The 24,043-nt window shown below is 43.1% G+C and overlaps 1 protein-coding gene across 2 annotated transcripts in view; it reads right to left on the bottom strand.

Moving 5' to 3' along the window:
* Positions 1-24,043, bottom strand: part of ILRUN (inflammation and lipid regulator with UBA-like and NBR1-like domains) — a 115,283-nt gene that overhangs the window by 10,722 nt on the left and 80,518 nt on the right. For both annotated transcript variants that reach the window (XM_033216855.1, XM_033216854.1), the window contains one exon: positions 10,826-11,175. In XM_033216855.1, coding sequence (XP_033072746.1) covers positions 10,826-11,175 — 350 coding nt within the window. The remainder of the gene's footprint in view (positions 1-10,825; positions 11,176-24,043) is intronic.

A 24,043-nucleotide genomic window follows, 5' to 3' on the forward strand; every position in this document is an offset into this window, starting at 1 on the left:
GGACACCCACATGAGAGAAGCTTATTCAAGTTCCCAGTCATGTAGCCACCCTGCTAGGACACAGGGTGAGGCTGCCGGTCCAACTTTCTCTCAGAATTTCCATTCAAGTTCCTATAACTTTCTGTCAACTACCCTTTCCTTACAAGCCATCATCTCCACTGTGTGTCTTACAATTAATTGACAGGCATCAGCTCCCATAATGGCTGGTGGATTAAGGGAAGAGAATAAGCTGTCTCTCTCCTTCTTGGTTCCTTTCAGCTATATTTGGTTTTGTCTTGCCACTCCCCTACTCAAAAGCATTGCTGGCACTCTCTCCTTTCATATTAAATGTTAACTCTCCTTTGCTTGGCTTTTAAAGGTCTTCCTCCAAAATGCACCCCACCCTCTTTAAGCACACCTCACTCACCACGGCCAAGCTGGCCAGTGTCCTGTGAACACACCCTGCCTGTGGTTGCCTCTGAGCCTTCCTGCATGTGGTTCTTCTTCCCTCCAATTCAGTTTGAATCCATCCTCCATCAAGGGATCACTTTCCTGATTACTCCAAGCCTTATTGCTTTGGCCGTCTCCAAATTCCTATGATCACTTAGAAGTCAACTAGAACTCAACATACTTGATCTTCACTGGCTCTTCTTCTTTCCTATGGATTAGTCACATCTATGTTATCAGATAGTAAATTCTTTGAAGATAGGGATTAGTGGCTGAGCATCCGGGAGACCTCACTTACTGACTGAAAAAATATCAGTCAATATTATTAACTGCATAAATATCAGTCAATATTATTGACTGTGTAAAGCAAACGGGTTTAACTGGCCCTTAGGCAGTGAAATCACAGCAAAAAGTTCAAGACCCTCAAACCTTTGCAGGGGAACACCCACAGCTCTAAGGAAGCTCCCATTTTTCCTGAGATACAACAGTTCTTAACCTTACATTTTGTTCTGGTCCTGCTGGAATACAATTAAAGCAGACTTAGCTGAGAACAAGTCATTTGAAACCTGAGCATCTATACCAGGAGCCATTCTTACACTTCTGAATTATATTTATCTGTTTGAACCAATAATTTCACTAGTCCTACTTTGAGAACTTTCATCAGAAATTAAAATGCTGAATTCAGAGTATGGGGAAGAGAATGAGCCCTTATAGCCAAAATAATATATGCTGGCAATCTTGGGAACATTAGCTCTGCTTCAGCTACAAGAGTGCATAGCATTAGAACAATCTAAAACAATGCCCAGAGCCCAAAGCAAATAAAATAGAGCTGGACAGCTTGGAAGCTACTGAGGTACAAAAAGGAAAGTTCCTGGAGATACTTTTTATTCTCAGATAGTAATGTTACAAACAACAAAAGACATTTTCTAAGGCCCATAGTGTTTGCTCAATTTATTTAAAAAATGCACACAACATTCATGCCAATGTAAACATCAGCAAGGCTGGGAGGGCTTTACTGGCTCTTCTGGGTTTTCAAAAGAGAATCATCAAAATATTAAGCCCAGAGTCTCCTGGCAAGTCCCTTCTGGTACAGAGTGTGCTAATCTGCCAGCCAACTGGGACAGGTCTCTTGGTTGCTCTGTGTTGCTTTCTACCAGCCTCACATTCTTTTGCAGTTCCTACAAATGAATGAAGAGGTCTCTACGACCTGACACTAAGTGTATAAACTACCTCCAGAGAATAGCCAACAAACTTCACTTGCCAACAAACCTCATTGTAGTGTGGTCTAGCACATCAGACTCAAACTGGATCCCCGGGTTCCAGCCTGCAGCCCACCTTCAATTTGCTGTGTGAATGTGAGCAAGTTACTTATAATACTTCCCTATTATTTTTTCAAATGAGGATTATAACTATGAAAGTCACAAGTAAAGTGAATGAAGAATAAGTCACAAGTAATGTGAATGAAGAATAAGAATAAAAGCAGTAAAGGTACTATGGATAGTATGAAATGGTTTACATGTTAGATAGATACTGTCAAGCTCAGTCCTTGGACCTCTAATTATGCCAGAGGTTCACCAGTGGGGGAATTTTGCCCCCCAGAGGACATCTGGCAATGTCAAGAAACATTTCTGGTTGTTACACTGTGGGGAGGGAGGGCGGTACTACTGGCATCTAGCGGGTAAAAGGCCAGGAATGCTGCTAACCACTGTACAACGCATAAGACACATACACCCTTGCCTTGTTAAGAAAAGAAAAAGAGAGACTTAACTGGCCCAAAATGTCAACAGTCTTAGTCAGCTAAGAAACTCTAACCTCTCATCATTTAGGGAATCACATTCAGTCTTACAGCATTAGATGCCATCCATGTGACATAACTCTCAAATTTATATCTCCACCTAGACTTCTCTCCTACACTCTATATTCAACTTGGAAATGCAACAGCCCACTTGACACCTCCATTTAGATGTTTATATAAATATCCAACGTATCCAAAATGGTACCCTGATCTCTTCCCCACTTCTACCGCATCCTTTCCCCTCTCCATTGATGGTACCTCCATCCCTCTAGCTGCTCAGGCCAAAAACCCTGGTGTTATCCTTTATTCTCTCTTACATCCCCTTCCAACCTATTAGCAAATCCTGTTAGCTCCAGCTACACAATATAGATCCAGACATGGACCACTTCTCTTACCTCTACTGCCACAAGCCTGATCTGAACCACTCTTACTCTTTGCCTGGATGACTGCATTAACTTCCCTCTTGGCCTCCTGTTCCTACCCTTGCCCTGTATTTACTATACAAGAGCCAGAGTGCTCCTTTTATAGCATTAAGTCACACATATTACCCCTCTATTGAAAACCTTTTAAGGCTCCCCTTTACCCTCAGAGCCAAAGCCCAAAACTTTATAAGGACCCACAAAATGCTCCACGATCTGGTCTCTGTCCCCTGATTTCATCTCCTTCTACTCTCCCTCTTGTGGTTCTGCTCAAGGCACTGGCCTCCCTGCTATCCCTTGAACACACCAGGCAAACTTCCACTTCAGGGCTTGCACTGGTTATCCTCTGCCTAAAATATTCTTTTTTTTTTTTTTTTTTTTTTTGAGACGGAGTCTCGCTCTGTCACCCAGGCTGGAGTGCTGTGGCCGGATCTCAGCTCACTGCAAGCTCCGCCTCTCGGTTTACGCCATTCTCCTGCCTCAGCCTCCCGAGTAGCTGGGACTACAGGCGCCGCCACCTCGCCCGGCTAGTTTTTTGTAGTTTTTTTTAGTAGAGACGGGGTTTCACCGTGTTAGCCAGGATGGTCTCGATCTCCTGACCTCGTGATCCGCCCGTCTCGGCCTCCCAAAGTGCTGGGATTACAGGCTTGAGCCACCGCGCCCGGCCTAAAATATTCTTTCTCCATATAGGCTTTACAGAAACAAAACTCGACTTTAAAGGAACTGTAGGACAGCCCTTAACGTATGTTCTAATTCTAAAATACTCAGTACATTCAAAGAGAGATTTTTAGTTTGTCCCAGAAAAATAAGACTCCAGAGACTGTATCTTGTGGCCACTATCAAGGAATATAGACAGGTTTGGTTTTTGTGTGTATGACATCAAAAATACAGATCTGCTGCAACAAGAGTGAATTAATGAAAATTTCAATGCCAACAAAAACCTAAACCCAAGTGACTATGAAGGTTTCTAGGGAATCTTTTCCCTTTTTGGAGGCTAGAGAGAAAGCAATAGCTTGTGGGGAGAAGAGGTTTAATAGTAAAGTCACATAATATTTGGTCAACAATTGCCTTGATCCTCATTTAAAATGTAGCTGTACATTACAGAAAGCCCACAGCTGTAGGCCCAGCTAATAAAAATGTGCACTTGAACACTGCAATTGGGAAGCAACACAGTGCAATGTTAAGAGAACAGAGCACGCTTAGCAGTCAAAAATAACTGCTTTTGTTGGTATCCTGGTCTTATCACCCCAGTACACGACATTAGGCAAATCACTGAACCAGTCTCTATAAGTAAAGGAGTGATAATAACAACACTTTTATCATGGTACTGTTTGTGGACTACATGAAGTAATGCATGCCAAGCACTGAGCCTATTGTCTCTGGAGGCTGGGAAGCAGGGAGGTGACTAGTGTTTTTTGCCATAAGCTTTGTAGAACTACTTGGTTCCTTAAACTACGTACACTGATAAATTTTAATAATAAAAATTAAATTTAAAAAAGTCCTCAGCACAGCGCCTGGTGCGTAAGTGCTCAATCAATGATAGTTTTACAGCTCTGATTAATATACTTTCATTGGCATGAGAATAGTGTGTTTTTACTACCTGTTCCTTCCCAGAGGGCCAAGTGACACCGATTTTCCATCTAGCTTCTCTTTGAACCATCTTTGAACCTTTCATGGAGAGGATCTGCATGTGAGAATGAAGACAATTCTAGGGTTTCATTGCAGTGGGAAGGTTACACTGGTGCCCTCTTAATGCCTCACATAAGCACTAGCCCAGTTGAGGACACCAACTATCTGCCTTCTGATCAACCTACCTGGGCAAATGTTGGTTCCAATTCCACGAAGCCACCCCAAACCCTTCCCTTATTATTACATTAAACTTTTTGGCCATTTCAAAGTAGATAATAGATCCACAAGCCATTACATTGCCAGGCCCATAGAACAAAAGATCTGCCTTTTCCAAACCTCCTCCAGCAGCCCCCACTACTGTTTCTAAACCCTCACCTGGATGGAGAGAAAAGAACTCTTCTATGCCTTAGTCAACACAGATAGCAGCAGGTGAGAAAAAGAGCTGATTTCTGATGTAACAGAAGCAGACTGAGTCCTGCTAGCTCCAGATACAAAATGCTTTACAGGATGACTGTCAAGAGAGGAAAGGGGTGGGGGTGGGGGAAGAGAATAAGCACAAAAGCAAGCTGGCAAGCATGAGCGCGAGCAGATGGCACTTGGCAGGGCTGGCTCTGGAGAAGCGGGATGAACCTCCCCACAAAGATAATAATAAGTTTCTCCTTCTGAACCAGCATTTGATGGAAGTAATAACAGTGGCTCAGACTGTAATCCAGTTTAAAGGGGGAATATATGACATATACCAGCCTCAAACATTTTTTTTTTTTTTTTGAAGAAAGGACAAACACAATATAAGAGCCATATTTCAAGAAACAAAATAAGTGAATTTGGGGTCCTCTTCAGCTCCCAGTGTAAATCATTACTCCTGTAGTGAAAGAACGCAAAGCATGCAGCTGTCCTAAAGAACAGCCCCTCGATTCTGCCAGCCATACTCTTATTCCCAGCTGTCCTGAATCAGGCCATTTGGGGTCTTACTGCCCTGTAAAGGCCTTCTTAGAAAACAGTGAAATCTTAAAAATTACTGGCATATAAGAAAAAGGTGTATGTAACTTTAGCAGGGCTTTTATTTCTCTTTCCACACCTCTGTGAATTGTTCTTCATCAGTTTCACACTGTCCAAACAGAAGCTACTCTGGCCCCCCAGAGATGAGCCACAGTGCTAGAATTCACAGCAAGGTTAGCCTTGAGTCAACAGAGTGAGCACCCATCCTACTCTGACTTGATCGTCAGAAGCTCTTCAGCTAATCACATAACAAGGGATAATTAAAACACTTTCTAGCCTTCACCAGTACTTGATCTCACTGTTCATCTGGGACAGATAGTTCAGTCACAACTGAGCTGACAATAAGGCCAGCCAATTTCTAACAAAAGCAGGGAGCCAGATTTATGAATCTTTGAGGTGAGTCAGCATATACTTACTTTTCTGACTCCTTCTGACAGCTCCCCACAGGGAGAAACCCCTTTGAGTTGTGGGATGCAGCTAGGGCAGGCATTCCCCCCAGGGACGGAGCGCTGAGTTCAGGGAGCTTACGATGACTCAAGAACAGCTGGGAAGGACTCCAGGGTGTCCAGTTCCTGGCACTGACAGATGTGCCATTCTGTTGACATATCCACCCAGCCCTCATAGTGCAGGTGCCTAAAGCAATCTTTTACCTTCATCCTACCAACCTTAGCAAGTTAAATTGTAACTATGGAGGCAGCAGGAAACTACCTGCCTGCTAAAACTGTGGTCATAGGCTTCCAGAGCATCACGTTCTTTCCCAGACTTGATGGCAAGCAGGGACTTCTCTGGAGTTAATCAGATCTATTGCCAACTCAGCGATCCCTGACACTAGCACCTCAGGCACCCCTCCTACCTAGCCGATAAAGATGGCACCTGAGCCAGGCGCAGTGGCTCATGCCTGTAATCCTAGCACTTTGGGAGGCCGAGGTGGGCAGATCACTTGAGGTCAGGAGTTCGAAACCAGCCTGGCCAACATGGTGAAACTCTATCTCTACTAAAAATACAAAAAATTAGCTGGGCATAGTGGTGCGTGCCTGTAATCCCAGCTACTCAAGAGACTGAGGCAGGAGAATCGCTTGAACTCAGGAGGCGAAGGTTGCAGTGAGCCGAGATCGTGCCACTATACTCCAGCCTGGGCAACAGAGCACAACTCCTGTCTCAAAAGACAAACAAACAAACAACAACAACAAAATGGCACCTGGGCTGAACTGAAAACACTTCCCAATTCCAGAGCCCCAAAGGTCTCTTTCTTCCTCTCCACTCATTCACAAATAAAAGGGTGCTAATTTACTACAAACACCACATGGCTTGGGTACCTTGAGTGTAAAAATACTTTTATCTTTTTTATCAACCAGAAAAAGAAGTCACTACTTTAAAGACCCAGCAAACACTGGAGCTCTTCAAAAGATGCCATAGTCAATGATCAGATTATATAAGGGTTGTGCACCTTATTTAAACTCCTCCTCATTCACACCTCGATACTACTGGTCATCAACTCAATGCAAGCTTTCCCCCAACACAACCTCCAGCCCAACAGGAGGATCTAGGGAAAGCTCAGGTTCACCTACCATCAAACACCTTTTAGTAATGTGGCACCTGGACTTGAATTCCAGCTCTACCTCTCACTGGCTGTGTGATACTAGGCAAGTTACTTAGCCAGCTAAGCTTTCGTTTCCTCATCCAAAAATGAGATGATATATGTAACGTATCATCTTTACATCTTTGTTTCCTCATCTAAAAATGAGACGATACATGTAAAGTACTTGGTAGCACGCCTAGCCCATACAAATAGTTAAAAAATAACTCTGCTATATACCTGATCTCATCACTTCGTCAGGTATACACTTCAGAACCTCAAGCATGCCTGCCTTTATAAATAAATAAATTACATATTATCAAGCCAAATATAAATGTTTAGGATTATCTCTGCATTTAAGGCTCACATTTAGCAAAGATTTATGATAGATGTCCACTCATATTTATGACAGATGTCCTCCATTTAACCAATTCTTTTCAACGTCAATTTGTATAATTATTTAATCCCTACTCATCAAAAAAACACACTGCAACCAACTGAACCTATCTCCCATTGTCCATCACCCACACCTCGCGACTGCAGGCACCTTACTCACTCTGCCCTTGGCACTTCAACTGTTCTCCGTGTCCTTGCTGTCCATCTTTCCAAGTCTCACCCATCCTCTGAAAAGCCCTTTCCTTCAACTCCATCTCCACTTCATCTCTTTACTCACTCTGCCCTTGGCACTTCAACTGTTCTCCATGTCCTTGCTGTCTGCCCATCTTTCCAAATCTCACCCATCCTCTGAAAAGCCCTTTCCTTCAACTCCATCTCCACTTCATCTCTGCTTCTCTAACTCTTACTGCACCCTTTCAGCCATTACATACAACATAGGCTGGGAGCAGTGGCTTGCATCTATAATCTCAGCACTTTGGGAGGTCAAGGTAAGAGGATCGCTTGAGCCCAAGAGTTCAAGACCAGCCTGGGCAACATAGGGAGACCCCATCTCTACAAAAAAAAATTAAAAATTAGCCGACTGTAGTGCCATGAGCCTGTAGTCCCAGCTACCCGGGAGGCTGAGATGGGAGGATCGCTTGAGCCCAGGAAGTCAAGGCTGCAGTGAGCTGTGATTGTGCCACTGCACTCCAGTCTGGGTGGCAGAGTGAGACTCTATCTCAAAAAAACAACACACACACACACACACACACCCCAAAACACAGATTATACATTTGGACTGTGTTGTTCTCTACTGACCAAATTCATACTTCATTTTGACTGAATTGCTCTCTAATTGCTTTGTGCATGTTTCATATCCCCTACTGTACCGTGGGCTCCTAGTGGGTAGGGATCCTTTTATTCCTCAAGTCTCCTAATGTACGATGTACACTGCTCTGAACAGTGCCCAGATGTATGAATATTTACTGATGACTACCTCCTACACCCTATTCTATTCCTAAGGAGCCCTAAGAGCTAGAGTGGAGCTGACTCAACTTTAGCCAGAAATGCCTTCAGAGAACCTGCTCGATGCTTCATATAAATGCTTTCTAGGATTCTGCTTAGATTAAGAAAAAAAGGAGACTCCAATTTCTCTTTGGCATCTAAGTTTCACATTTTCAATGCATTATAGTCAATAGTCTTTTTGGATATTATCTCTAATGGGAAGTTCTTCTCTACAGTTCTTACAAATGCTACTTCTAAATGATCCTACAAAGTCCAGGGAAAAAAAACTAGATAACATATTAATACCAGGAGTTCATCAACGTCAAGAAATAAGTCAATAACCTCACCTTAGTCCAGTCCTTCCAAAAGAAGCAACCCCTGGTAGGACCTCAATTAAAGCTGGCAGAAAACACCAGCCCAAGATTCCCAACCTTCTGTGATGACTGTGTGCAACCATCACAGAGGTGATTAAAAAGCATCAGTCCCTAAAGGAGAGGAAAACAATGAATGGTCTCTCAACTCAGGAAGACAAGTGCGGTGCCCTGGCCAGGAACAGCACAGCTCTCTCCTAAAACTGCAGTGACGGACAAGCCAGAAAGCTCATAGTTGGGTGAGGCAGCTTCCATCAGAGAAAGCACAGGAGCAATTGGTTTGTTTTGCCTCAATCAACGTTAGTCTTCCCATTAAACCCAACAGACTCAAGTTCTCATTCTAACAAAGTATGCTTAGCGCAGGGCTGGCCCATTTACCACTCAGAACAGTCACAGACTCTGGAGGGTTAAATTCAAGAAAAAAATACTAGAGAAATAGGAGCTTAGAAGAAAATATTTTATTTATTAGAGCGTTAAGACGTGAAACGTCTTTCCTCAAATACAGGCAATTTACTCTCTTGCCAATTTACTTATCTTATGTCCTATACCATTAACACTAATCCACAAAATCCTTTGTAATGACCACCCAATCAACCGATAAATCAATCCTTCCTTATGCTATTACTACTGAAAGAAGTCTTTCCTACTAGAGCATGTGAAAGAGGACTCACATCACCAGTTTTCTTAATTTGTCTCTTGATCTAGACCACATTTAAACTACTGGTCAGGCCGGGCATGGGGGCTCACACCTGTAATCCCAGCATTTTGGGAGGCCAAGGTGGGTGGATCACCTGAGGTCAGGAGTTAGAGACCAGCATGACTAACGTGGTGAAACCCCGTCTCTACTAACAATACAAAATTAGCTGGGCGTGGTGGCACATGTCTGTAATCCCAGCTACTTGGGAGGCTGAGGCAGGAGAATCGCTTGAACCCGGGAGGCAGAGGCTGCAGTGAGCTGAGATCACGCCATTGCACTCCAGCCTGGGCAACAAGAGCAAAACTCCGTCTCAAAAAAAAGGGGGCTAGGCGCGGTGTCTCACGCCTGTAGTCCCAGCACTTTGGGAGGCCGAGGCGGGAGGATCACTTGAGATCAGGAGCTCAAGACCAGCCTAACCAACATAGTGAAACCCTGTCTCTACTAAAAATACAAAAATTAGCCAGCCATGGTGGTGGGTGCCTGTAATCCCAGCTACTTGGGAGGCTGAGGTAGGAGAATCTCTTGAACCCGAGAGGCGGAGGTTGCAGTGAGCCAAGATTACGTCACTGCACTCCAGCCTCGGTGACAGAGCAAGACCCTATCTTGGAAAAAATAAAAAATAAAAATAAAATAAAACTACTGGTCAGAAAAATATCATTCTTACAACATAGTCACTTGCCCCTCAAATAAACATAAACTTTATTTTTAAAATTTAAGGTGAATGCCAACATAAATTGAAGCCAGGACAGACATAACAGTTTATGGGGTAATATGGGTAGGATGCTAGGCTTAATATGCAGCATTATTATTCAGAGAAGAATACACAGGAATGCTCACAGGACTCCACCACATGAACCACCTACAACAATGAACTCCCAGCATCAGGGCTTTATTCAACCAACCAAAACCAATAACCAGGAATCATCATCACCTTAGCAAACTATGGAAGACACTAATCAACTGGCATAGAGGAAAACAGATCAAGAAATCAAACACCTAGAAGAGTGCCTCACAACAATCAGAATATTTAAAATCACAGTTAACTCTACAAACAATTCTCTCACTTATTCACCACATTTGAAAAGTCAAAATATCACTGGGGCCTCTCTGGATTGTGGATAAGGAAGTTGATGGGCTATAAAAGACTGAAAAGACATCAACAAGAAGACATGCAAACAGGGTAAATAAAGCAAAGCCCAATAACAATATTTAGAATAAATAATTGAGCAACATTCTTTCTTTTTTATAAACACTAAAAGTAAAGAACTTCACTTTTTCAACACCCAAACTATAGCAGAGAGACAGGAGTAAATTATAAATGTGGATGAAGCAACATCCACAGGACATGAAGATGGGGGTAGGGAAAGGGGAGAAGGGATGAGCGTTTGCATTGTTGCTGTAGGCAGGAGAGCTGAGCAGTCTTAAAGAACCTCCTCTGGGGAGCGGCAGTCTAGGATTCTAGGTTTGCCATGAAGGGGTATCACAAGTCCCAAGGCCCACCACCTACCCCTTCTCTTCTCCAAGGGCACCTACCTTACTGTAAGTCACTACTGATAAGTTGTTTGCGTGACTGCTGGGAGACAGATTTACAGAGTTCTGTGACAGTCTATTCTGGTCTTGCTCAGTTTGGTCAGGAGCAGGAGCCCATGTGTCAGGAGCAGGAGCCCAAGTGTTTTTGCTGATCGAGTCGAACTCGGAGCCCCCAGGGTCTTTTAAGTTGTTTTCATCTGATTGTCGGTTCTTTTGGGGGGAGGCAAAAGGGTTGAAGTTTCCTTCTACCTTACGATGCGGCTGTGTGTTGAACTCCGTTTCAAAAGATGACAGCTGCTGCGTTACTCCTAAAAGTCCACCCACCTCCACACTGAGAATCACCCAGATGACATCTGAAACAAAAAGGTAACTCATGTCAATGCTAGGCTTACCCTTATGGCCCAAGATAGCCACCACCAAAAACTCCAAACATTATCCAAACCATAGAATGAAACATTCTTCTATATGCTAGTTTTAAAAGCTTGCTAACAAAGCTGCCTGGTACATTTGCATTGCATGCATAGCTACATTTTTGGTAATGTCAAATCCAAATTCTAGTATAAATTCAGCAGAGGTCTGTGGTAAGATCCATGAAACTCTATTTATAAAAAGCTTACCAGTTGATGCCAATGCACTATCTTTGGAAATCATTATTCCAGAGAACGATCAATAGATAGAAATCAAAAGTTACTCTTCCTAGAATTAACACCTCTTTGCGGTTTTTCACTTTATTTTACATGTATTTAACTCAGAAAATTCAGGACTGGCATAGTTCTGAAGTTTTAAAATGCTTACAATTACGAGAATTACAACTTTACCAACGCTCTTCCCTTTGGGAGCAATTTAGAATGACCATAGGTTGTCCAAACTAGGACAAATGAGAGTGAACGAGGGACCTATTAATAATCACGCCAGGACCAGCACTTATCTAGACAAAATGGAAGATACTATCACCCTGGCTATTTGACCAAAAACCACCAAGAATTTGGTGTATTTCTAAAATACCCAATTTAACACCTGCTTTGCTTTTCTGTCATACAGTCATGCATTGCTTAATGAAGAAGGTATGTTCTGAGAAATGTATCAGGTAATTTCATCACTGTGTGAACATCATAGAGTGTACAAACCTAGATGGTAGAGCCTACTACACACCTAGGCTAGATGGTATAGCCTATTGCTCCTAGGCTACAAATCTCTACAGCATGTTACTATACCATTACTGTATTGAATACTGTAGTCAACTGTAGTACAATAGTAAGTATGTGTGTATCTAAACATATCTAAGGCCAGGTGCAATTTTTCATGCCTGTAATCCCGGGCACTCTGGGAGGTCTAGGCAGGAGGATCACTTCAGACCAGAAGTTTGAGACTGGCCTGGGTGACACAGGGAGACTCTGTCTCTACCAAAAATTTAAAAATTAGCTGACTGTGGTGGTGCTTGCCTATAGTCCCAGCTACTTGGGGGACACAGGTGGGAGGATTGCTTGAGCCCAGGAGGTACAGGCTGCAGTGATCTGTGATTGCACCAGTGCACTCCAGCCCAGGCAACACAGCAAGACTCTGTCTTAAAAAAAAAAAAATTACGGACGGGGGTGGCAGCTCACGCCTGTAATCTCAACACTTTGGGAGGTGGAAGCAGGCAGATCACTTGAGGTCAGGAGTTCGAAACCAGCCTGGCCAACATAGTGAAACTCCGTCTCTACTAAAAATTTAAAAATTAGCTGGGCGTGGTGGCAGGTGCCTATAATCCCAGCTACTCAGGAGGCTGAGGCAGGAGAACTGCTTGAGCCTGGGAGGTGGAGCCGAGATTGCGCCACTGCACTCTAGCCTAGGTGACAGAGAGAGACTCCATCTCAAAATAAATAAATAAATAACAACAACAAAAAAATCTAAACATAGAAAAACAGAATATATTATATGAAAGATAAAAAATGATATACCTGTCTAGGGAATTTACTATGAATGGAGCTTTCAAGCCTGGAAATTGATCTGGGTGAGTCAGCGAGTGAATGTGGACATTACTGAACACTAACGTAGACTTCATAAACACTGTGCAATTAGGCTACACCAAATTCATTAAAAAATAAACTACAATGTTATGGAAGCTACAGCATCACTAGGTAATGGGAATTTTTCAGCTCCATTATAATTTTATGGGACTACCACATTGACCAAAACATCATTATGCAGTCCATGACTATAGAGGGAAACCCTACCACCTATCCACAATTAAACCATACATGTATTTTTAAATAGATGCACCATAGGACATTTGTTCATAGTTCAGTTCTTGATTTGCTCAAGTGCCAAAGCTAAGGGTTCAAATAAAATAAGAAAGTAGCGGTTTCCTTTGATGTTCAGCACCTCACTCCAGAGAACAGAGACACGCACATTCCTACTGGAAGGTTTTCAAAAAGCAAAATACAGAAAGGCCAAGAAGCTTTTAACTGTGTGAACCCTACTCCAAACAAATACAAAAAATTGTCTAGGCTCCTAAATAACTGTTGAAAGGTTGATAGAAAAAGGCAAATACATTCCACCAGTTAGCTACCTAGAAATAGAGATAATATAATCCTAGAACAAACACTAAAAACAAGTAGTGAAGGAAACTAAGGAAAACTCTCTTAGGCTGTGTTCATACTAAATTTTTACTTTGGGCTGTATATCAAAAGAAGGCAGCCTGGCTGGGCATGGTGGCTCATGCCTGTAATCCCAACACTTTGGGAGGCCGAGGTGGGTGGATCACTTGAGGTCAGGAGTCTGAGACCAGCCTTGCCAACATGGCAAAACCCTGTCTCTACTAAAAATACAAAAATTAGCTGGGTGTGGTGGTGCATGCCTGTAGTCCCGGCTACTTGGGAGGCTGACATGGGAGAATCGCTTGAACCTGGGAGGCGGAGGTTGTAGTGAGCCAAGATCGTGCCCCTGCACTCCAGCCTGGATGACAGAGTGAGAGCTTGTCTCAAAAGAAAAAAAAAAAAAAAAAAAAAAGGAATCTCAGAGTATCACACAACCATAAAAACTTAGAGGTTTGGGAGCTGTATTAAGAACTGGCTGTATCCATACAGCTAAGAGTCAGATCCTAGTAAGTGGAGATGCAGTGACATCTGCTGTTCACTCCTGGAATTAGCAATCTTTCTCCTCTGAGAAGGGGAAATTAAAGCCACCAGCATGACTCACAGGAATGTGCATTCATTCCAGATACACATATCATTAAAGAACATATAAATCTTCATGTAAACTAGCATCATAAAAGTTAAACCTCTTGACAACACTGCACATGTAGTGTGCCACTTCCCTTGAAAATCTGGGACAGTGCTAGGAACAGTGCGTCAGAGGACCTGTGTTCAAAGCTCAATCTCATAGATCAATCCAATGAAGTGGGTCAATCCAATCGCAACCAGTCTGAGGACGAATCATTCCATGCTCTCCTATCCTAGCTTTCCAACAAAAGATAGCATTCCTTCACTCTACTATTTGCTTTTCCCAAACAGATATGCCCTGTCTTACAATACAGGCTGAGTATTCCTAATTCGAAAATCCAAAACTTTGTGACCACCAATCTGACACTCAAAAGAAAAGCTCATTGAATCATTTCAGATTTTGGATTTTTGGATTAGGGATGATGAACTGATATAACACAAATATTCAAAAATCAAAAAAATATAAATTCTGGTCTCAAGCATTTCAGATAAGGGATACTCACTCAACCTGTAGTTTTACTCCTACTTCTCGTCTACCACCCATCTGTTTCAAAAATAAATTCTTTTGTAAGTACACGATAGATTTGGCACATAGCTACTCAGCTACAGGTCATATGCTTCATTCTCTTAGCTCAGGAAACTAAACGCTTATGAGAAAGCTATTTTTTTTTTTTTTTTTTTTTGAGACGGAGTCTCGCTCTGTCGCCCGGACTGGAGTGCAGTGGCCAGATCTCAGCTCACTGCAAGCTCTGCCTCCTGGGTTTACGCCATTCTCCTGCCTCAGCCTCCCGAGTAGCTGGGACTACAGGCGCCAGCCACCTCGCCCGGCTAGTTTTTTTTGTATTTTTAGTAGAGACGGGGTTTCAGCGTATTAGCCAGGATGGTCTCGATCTCCTGACCTCGTGATCCGCCCGTCTCGGCCTCCCAAAGTGCTGGGATTACAGGCTTGAGCCACCGCGCCCGGCCGAGAAAGCTATTATCCATAAATAAGACTAATGACCTACCACCACCCTTTTTCCCTCTTTAGAACTAAAGCATCATTAGGCTGGGTGCAGTGGCTAGCACCTGTAATTCCAGCACTCTGGGTGGTTGAGGCAGGAGGATCACTTGAGCCCAGGAGTTTGAGACCATTCTGGACAACATAGTGAGACTTCTTTCCCTCTCCCCCTCTCCTTTCCTCTCCCTCCCTTCTCTCTATCTCTCTTTCTCTTTCTTTCTTTCTCTCTCTCTCTCTCTCTGTCTCTCTCTCTCTTTGATGTCTTTTTTTTTTTAATTAAATTTTTAGTAGAGATGAGGTCTCACTATGTTGCCCAGGTTGTTAAACTCCTGGGCTCAAGCGATCCTCCTGGTTCAGCCTCTCCAAGTAATGGGATTGCAGGTATAAGCCACTGCACTGGCTAAAAATGTCTTTAGTATGACTCACCAGAACTTATCATACTTAAGCCACCTCCCCCTCTCTTTGCATTGGCTATTGCTCAGCTCTGTATATAGATTCTACATAGTTGCTATAAAAGGAAAGTCATTTGAGAAGCCACTGATTTATAAATACCAACAATAAATATCAGTTCTGACCCTCCTAAGTTACTGCTGCGGGTCATCATGAACAGCAAAATACACCTTCTACATGGTACAATCTCAGTCATCCTGTACCACTTCCAGACCTTACATTCCAGAATGTGTTCACCCCCTGCCTACTGCATTATTATTATTTTTTTTTGAGACGGAGTCTTGCTCTGCCGCCCAGGCTGGAGTGCAGTGGCCGGCTCTCAGCTCACTGCAAGCTCCGCCTCCCGGGTTCACGCCATTCTCCTGTCTCAGCCTCCCGAGTAGCTGGGACTACAGGCGCCCGCCTCGTCGCCCGGCTAGTTTTTTGTATTTTTTTTTTAGTAGAGACGGGGTTTCACCGTATTAGCCAGGATGGTCTCGATCTCCTGACCTCATGATCCGCCCGTCTTGGCCTCCCAAAGTGCTGGGATTACAGGCTTGAGCCACCGCGCCCGGCCAGGATGGCCTAATAAGCTTGTTTCACAGACAATGACCATTCCCAATTCTTACCAGAATGCCTTGATTACTGAGGTAAGAACTGGCTGCTAGCCAGATATTTTACCATCTGTTATAATAAAACCACAAGTATAAGAGATCATCCAGTGAAATTGCTTCATTTTCTAGATTTTAAAAATGTGAAGTCTAGAGGTAAAAGTGATGGGCTCAAGGTCATAATTCAAGTTAAAGCAGACTGAGAACACCCAGCTTTTAGTATAGCTTTAAAAACACACACCTAACAGGAATGTGGAAACCCAAGTACCCAGGGAACTAAAGCTATGGTTAAGTCAGTCCCATTTCCCAAGCCACAGTATCTTTACCCACAGACATATGATCTTTGGCACCAAAAGGAAGAATGGACCACAAAATGTCCCAAAGAAGTAGCCAAGGAGGTAGAATCATGTGCCATGAGAACACAATGAGGACTTAGAAAGCAAACGGAGACCCTGATTTTAAAATGTCTGGCCTGAAGGAGATTTTCTTTTAAAGCACCTGAGGTCAGGCACAGCAGCTCACATCTGTAACCCCAGCACTTTGGGAAGCCAAGGTGAGCAGATCGCTTGAGCTCAGGAGTTTGAGACCAGCCTATGGCAACACCAGCCTAGGCAACATGGTCAAACACTGTTTCCACAAAAAATCCAAAAATTAGCCAGGCCATGGTGGCACATGCCTGTAGACCCAGCTACTCGGGAGGCTGAGGTGGGAAGATATCCTAGGCTTGGGAGGTCGAGGTTGTACCACTGCACTTCAGCCTGGGCAACAGAGTAAGACCCTGTCTCAAAAAATAATAATCAAAATAAAAAGCACCAGAGACAGAACATTAGAGCTAGAAAGTACTGTAAATGTTATCTCATTCAACTTGTCCTTTTTACAGATGACAAAACCTCATTATTATAGTATAAACTTCCTTTTGCAGAAATACATCATAAATTACTAAAGAGAGAACATAGCTTTCCTATTTCTTAATCTTGGACTATAAGTGTAAAAGAGGCTAGGCACAATGGCTCATGCCTGTAATGCCAGCACTTTGGGAGGCCAAGGCAGGTGGATCACTTAAGGTCAGGAGTTCCAGACCAGCCTGGGCAATATGGTGAAACCCCATCCCCACTAAAAATAAAAAAACTTGCCACACGTGCTGGCGTGCACCTGTAGTCTCAGCTACCCAGCATGCTGAGGCATGAGAATCACTTGACCTAGGAGTTGGAGGTTGCAGTGAGCTGAGATCATGTCACTGCACTCTGGCCTGGATGACAGAGTGAGACTCTGTCTCAAAAAAAAAAAAAAAGTAACAACAACAACAACAAAACCAAAACCAATCAAATTTAAAAATAAATGTAAGAGAATAAAAGGAAAATGTTTAACTTGGAGCCCATATCCGTAATCTTAATGATACTGACATACAAAGACATTATAGATTATGGTCAGATAAAAAATGTCTGCATACATATAAAAGCTAGCATCATGGTCAAATCACATCATAATCAGCATATACACACATCCATAATTTCTCCAGTAAAATAAAATTGTAAAAATCAGTGCAACATTCCCAAATGGTAAATTTGTTTCTGGTGGGATATGATTCTGAAACTGCTGTCCATGTGTACTGAGGCTGAACAAAGAAGTAAAAGGATGTTACATAGTGGGAACAAGGTTTCTCACTTTTGAAGATACTATAGATAAGCAAGAAAGGCAGGCATTATAAAAATGAATGCTGTGGTACTGAATTAAAGTCAGAGATGTCAATATAAGTTCCTGGTTATGATAGATGAAGAAATACAGAATCAGTTGTAGATATGTCTATATACAAAAGTTGGTGTGCATACATGTATTATCTAGCTCTGTTTGCCAAGAAGGACTAGAAGTTATGACACCCCAGTAGCAATGAACACACCTAGTGCCCAGATTTTGGTTTCTATATAGGATTCTCCAATAAAAAGCACAAGAGCTCCTTGGATAAATGGCTGATTCTACGGCTAGGGCATGGAAAATATAAGATGAATCTGGAACATCCTATAGTACCAGAAAGAAAGTGGTCAAAGAACAAAAGGATAAGGGCATGTCGTAGGGACATAAAAACCAACCAGAAAGAACTCCCACTGGCCAAAGCTGGAACAATTTGAGCAACATAATAAATAACACAGTTTTACGTCACAATCCAAAGTACAAAATAAATATACATGAATCCTGGCTGGGTGCGGTGGCTCATGCCTATAATCCCAGCACTGTGGGAGGCCAAGGTGGGTGGATCGCCAGGTCAGGAGATCGAGACCATCCTGGCTAACACGGTGAAACTCCATCTCTACTAAATATACAAAAAATTAGCCAGGCGTGGTGGCACACACCTGTAATCCCAGCTACTGGGGAGGCTGAGGCAGGAGAATCGCATGAACCTGGGAGGGGGAGGTTGCAGTGAGCCGAGATCATGCCGCTGCACTCCAGCCTGGAACACAGAGCAAGACTTCATCTCAAACATAAACAAAAACAAAAACTGCAAAAGAGATGAAGACCACTCTCTATGGAGAGAACTGACTAGCAAAAGAGAATGCTTTGATATCTAGCAAGGGGCAGAACAAGGTTGTAGTAGGGCAAAAACAGGGAACCATCATGCACCCAAGTCCTTCAGAAGCCTCAAAAACACTGTTTTATCAGCTGAAGACAGAAGCCAGTCCTATCTGCAGGGAAACGCTCCCTTTCGCAGTAAAACATTACAGGTCAGTTAACAGTCTTCAAACTAGGGTTACATCAATGACCGTACAACTGAATCACCATCATCTTGATGTGGATGTTGGGCTGAGGCTGCTTGACTAATCCCAGAGCCTGCTTCTGACCAGTAGTTGTAAAGAGAAACCACTTAAACCAAACAATACACTGCTTCATCAACAGGCCTCCACTTGGTTCTGGGCTTCCCAAGGGGAAAGGTCAGGGGACTTGGGAAAGTACCACTTTCAAAAATCTAATGCACATGGACACCTCCCAGTAGTTAAAGGTATAGCTAAGACTAAACTCCTGGATGCTTCTGATCTTTGGGCAACCACCACTCCTTGTGCCTGGGAGTTGTGAGACATGAATGCCCTGGTGTCAGAAGGCAAAGCCTGGTGAAGGTCAACATGAAGATTATGGTGGAGGCCACTTCCAGATTTGGAGGTTGTGGGTTCAAATCCTTTAGGAAGATCAACCGATCTTCAAAGCAGAACAGGAACCTCACATTTTCCCTGAGGATTAAGAAACAAAAGGGGTCTGGCTACAGTCCACTGCTGAGCTATAAGCTGCAGGCCCATATTTCATCTCTATAGAAAAGCTGGTTATGTACTGTCCAGCTTCAGTGAGAAAGGCTTGAAAGTGGACTGAAACATGTCCTAACAGTAGGCAGTGCAAAAGTCAGTATTATGCTCTTTTCAGGCTTGAACCATGGAGGGTGTCAAAAAGAAGAAGGTTCCTGCTGTGCCAGAAACCCTTAAGAAAAAGCAAAGGAATTTTGCAGAGCTGAAGATCAATTGCTTGAGAAAGAAGTTTGCCCAAAAGATGCTTTGAAAGGCAAGGAGGAAGCTTATCTATGAAAAACCAGAGCACTATCACAAGGAATACAGGCAGATGCACAGAACTGAAATTCAAATGGCGAGGATGGCAAGAAAAGCTAGCAACTTCTATGTATCTGCAGAACCCAAATTGGTGTTTATCATCAGGATCAGAGGTATCAATGGTGTGAACCCAAAGGTCTGAAACGTGTTGCAGCTTCTTTGCCTTCATCAAATCTTTAATGGAATCTTTGTGAAGTTCAACAGGCTTCAATTAACATGCTGAGGATTGCAAAACCATATACTGCATAGGAGTACCCAAATCTGAAGTCAGTAAATGAACTAACCTACAAGCATGGTTATGGCAAAATCAGTAAGAAGTGAATTGCTCTGACAGACAACACCTTGATTGCTCGACCTCTTGGTAAATATGGCAACACCTGCATGGAGGACTTGATCATGAGATCCATACTGTTGGAAAATGCTTCAAAGAAGCAAATAACTTCCTGTGGCCCTTCAAATTATCTTCTGCATGAAGTGGAATGAAGAAAAAACTACCCATTTTGTAGAAGGTGGAGATGGTGGAAACAGGGTAGACCAGATCAACAGGCTTATTAGAAGAATGAACTAAGGCGTCTACCATGATTATTTTTCTAATCTAGCCAGTTAATAAACAGTACATGCTCTCAAATTGGGAAAAAAAAAAAAGTCAGTATCATGAGCAGGTCTTGACATCTTTCTGTGTGTCTCTTAGAACTGCTAAGGTAGCAGTGTGTGCATACCATTGTGAAAAGAAGGAACTTCCAGTTGTCCCGGTGCTGATCTCTAGTCTCAACTTCTAGTCTGCACTGCCACATAACTTACTCAGCACATTAGCCACGCTCCCCGACACATGTGGGCACTCAGATTCTTTCACCACATCTATCAACATGCCACCTACACCTCAGCACCTAAAGGGGAAAAGGGTAGAGACAGGCTCCAGTTCATCACCTTCTCAGTGACTTCTGATTTCTGAGGCTTAGACCCCACCAGCAGCAGAGTACTGCTGAAGGACAACCTCTGGAAACTTCGCATCCCTACCCATTCTCACTCTCTACCACCTCTTGCCTCAAATGTGCATTAGAAACTTGTTCCTTAGTATTTAGTATTATACCCAGGAATGTCCTTTTAAAATGCAAATGCCCCTCAAAAAACCTATTAAGCTACCTTATATCTAATCATCAGAGCAACAAATCCGATCAACCAATGGGCACAAGTTCACATAGGAGAGAAGAGAAGCCTAAGAAAGGCACTGAAAGGAGAACTGAAGGGGAAACAACAAAGAAACTATTCCTATTTCACAATTTTTCCACATTATGCCCTATTTCAAAAATATGAGGTTTTCCTTTAAACACGGGGAGGGAAGTGTACAGCAAACATTTAATCACTTATTTATTTCCCTCAAATCTTAGGAAACAAGGATCCCTGCTTCCCAAATCCAAGAAATCAGTGCCATGAAATTAAGAGTAAAAACCTGGCTGGGGCTGAAAAATGAAAATCTGTTCAGAATGAAAAAGGAAAAAGCAACTCTCCCATAATTGGACTGGGAGGACAGACACAGATAAAGACAAGTACAAAGTTAAGAGGGAATATTATTTCTCCCAAGGTCATGCAGCAGCAGTAAAATGTCCTAATGACCCTCTCTTTGTGTGGCTACTGCCTTAGTAGCAATAATGCTTCCAGACCTGGTTTGCTATAGCCATCTACTACTGAGGATCCCCAGTTGCTAAACTGCCCTTGCTTCATGTCAACACCTAAACCCTAATTATTCCTGTTTTACCTAATCCTGTCTCAGAAACAGCAACCAATCCAGAACTGACCCTGTCCCACCAAGCATCCCTTAAAGCTTCCTCAGAATCCTTTAGCTAGAACCCAAGCCCTACAAAAGATGCTTCCCTCCTCCTTCCTGTTTGACGGCATTCCACAGTTCCTCCGAAGTGCCTTCACTCACTGCATCATTTCAATAATCCGATTTTGTCAAGACTACAGGCTTGTTCCTGGTGATCTCTGAACCCAGATGCCTTCCTCTCCTCCTCCTCCTCCTCCTCCCAGCTCATAGATGCAGAGACCCCATCCCCCCTTTCCTTACAGTCTTCCCTCCTACATGACTGCCCTCCCCTGAAATGGGCCCACCTAGCTCAGCCATCAGCTGATACCATAAGGAAGGAGAAGAAATGTATTCATTCAATAATAAGGGCATCAGAAAAGATAGAGAAGGAACGACCCTGACAATAAAGGAAAACCAGGAGTCTATGGTGTTCTAGAAGCCTAGCGACAAGTGTTTCAAGAGGACAGAGTCACCAGCTGGGTCCAGTGCTGTTAGTAAGTCAAGTCAGTAGATCACTAAGGACAAACCGTTGGATGTAGCAACACAAAGGTCACTGGAGAGCTTGAAAAGAGCAGTCAGTTTCAGTGGAGTAATGGGGATAGAGAGCTACACAGAATTTGTGAGAGTAAGAGATCAGGAGGTGGAGACAATTATTACTGGTACATTTGCAAAGAATTTTTGCTATGAGGGCAGAGAAATGAGGAAGAAGCTATTAGAGGAAAATTAAGAATACTGCATTATTCGTTAACAGCAAGAAATTTAAAACAACTCAAATGTCCATCAGTAGGTACACAGAATATAGACACAGAAGGACTTTCATTTCTTCTGTATCACAGAAGAAATGAGGATTTCCATTAACTTTTTTTTGAGACAGTCTCACTGTGTCACTCAGGCTGGATGGAGTGCAGTGGCATAATCATGGCTCACTGCAGCCTTGACCTCCCAGGCTCAAGTGGTCCTTCCACCTCAACCTCTTGAGTAGCTGGGACTACATATAGGCCACTTGCCACCCTGCCTGACTAATTTTTTACTTTTTGTAGAAATGGGGTCTCCTTTTGTTGCCCAGGCTGGTCTTCAACTCCTGGGCTGAAGTGATTCTCCTGCCTTAGCATTACAAAGTGCTGGGAAGACAGGCATGAGTCACCACATCTGGCCTCTATTACTTTTTAAGAGTGCTCTCTATGATATACATATTAAGTGAAAAAAAGTGGCCAGGCACAGTGGCTCACACCTGTAATACTTTGGGAGGCCGAGGTGGGTGGATCACCTGAGGTCAGGAGTTCAAGATCAGCTTGGCCAACATGCTAAAACCCCGTCTCTACTGAAAATACAAAAATTAGCCAAGCATGGTGATGCGGGCCTGTAGTCCCAGCTACTTGGGAGGCTGAGGCAAGAGAATCGTTTGAACCTAGGAGGCAGAGGTTGCAGTGAGCCAAGATCGCACCACTGCACTCCAGCCTGGGTGACAAAGCAAGACTCTGTTTCAAAAAAAAAAAAAAAAAATTAAGATGAAGATCAATATCTGTAGTTATAAGTTTCTGTTAGAAAAGGGGCAAATTTATATACATTTGATAGTGTTTGCTAAAAGAAAAAAACAATGGGCCGGGCGCGGTGGCTGAAGCCTGTAATCCCAGCACTTTGGGAGGCCGAGACGGGCGGATCACGAGGTCAGGAGATCGAGACCATCCTGGCTAACCCGGTGAAACCCTGTCTCTACTAAAAATACAAAAAACTAGCTGGGCGAGGTGGTGGGCGCCTGTAGTCCCAGCTACTCGGGAGGCTGAGGCAGGAGAATGGTGTGAACCCGGGAGGCGGAGCTTGCAGTGAGCTGAGATCCGGCCACTGCACTCCAGCCTGGGTGGCAGAGCGAGACTCCGTCTCAAAAAAAAAAAAAAGAAAGAAAAAAACAATGAATAAAAATGAATACCCTATAGCAGGAGGATGGGACTACCTGAAGGGGGCAGGGATAGACATATATCATATCCATCTAAATGTATTATGTAAATGAGTTTTGACTTAGGAATCATAAAATGTTTTACATATTCAAAAAATAAAATTAGGTCAAGGTGGGACACTGTAAAAATGGAGATAAGTAAATTCCCTAGGATGGTGACTGGCACAAGGCAGGTGCTCAATAAGGAGCAAATTGTTAATGCGAAAGTACTTAGCACCATAAGTAGCATTAAAGAACTGTTTACTGTGTTGCCCTGTTGGAAGTTAGAGTCACTGTTAAGGATAACGTCTGAGGATCAGGTGTGTCTAATTTAACCTGGAGAACTACAACAATGACAGTAAATTGAAGGCAGAAGAGACCTCCTTACTAAGATATGTTAACATTTAATATTGCTAATTTAAATATAAATTATTGTAGAGCACAGTGGTTCATGCCTGTTGTCTCCAGCCTCTCAGGAGGCTAAGGAGGAAGGATCACTTAAGCCCACAAGTATAGCAACACAGCTACACCCTGTCTCTATAAAAAAAATTTAAAAATTAGCTGGGCATCATGGCACATGCCTGTAGTCCCAACTACTCAGGAGGCTGAGGTGGGAGGACTGCTTGAGCCTGTAAGTTTGAGGCTGCAGTAAGCTATGAT

Source organism: Trachypithecus francoisi, unplaced genomic scaffold, assembly GCF_009764315.1.
Source record: "Trachypithecus francoisi isolate TF-2019V2 unplaced genomic scaffold, Tfra_2.0 Lachesis_group10, whole genome shotgun sequence".
NCBI lineage: Eukaryota > Metazoa > Chordata > Mammalia > Primates > Cercopithecidae > Trachypithecus > Trachypithecus francoisi.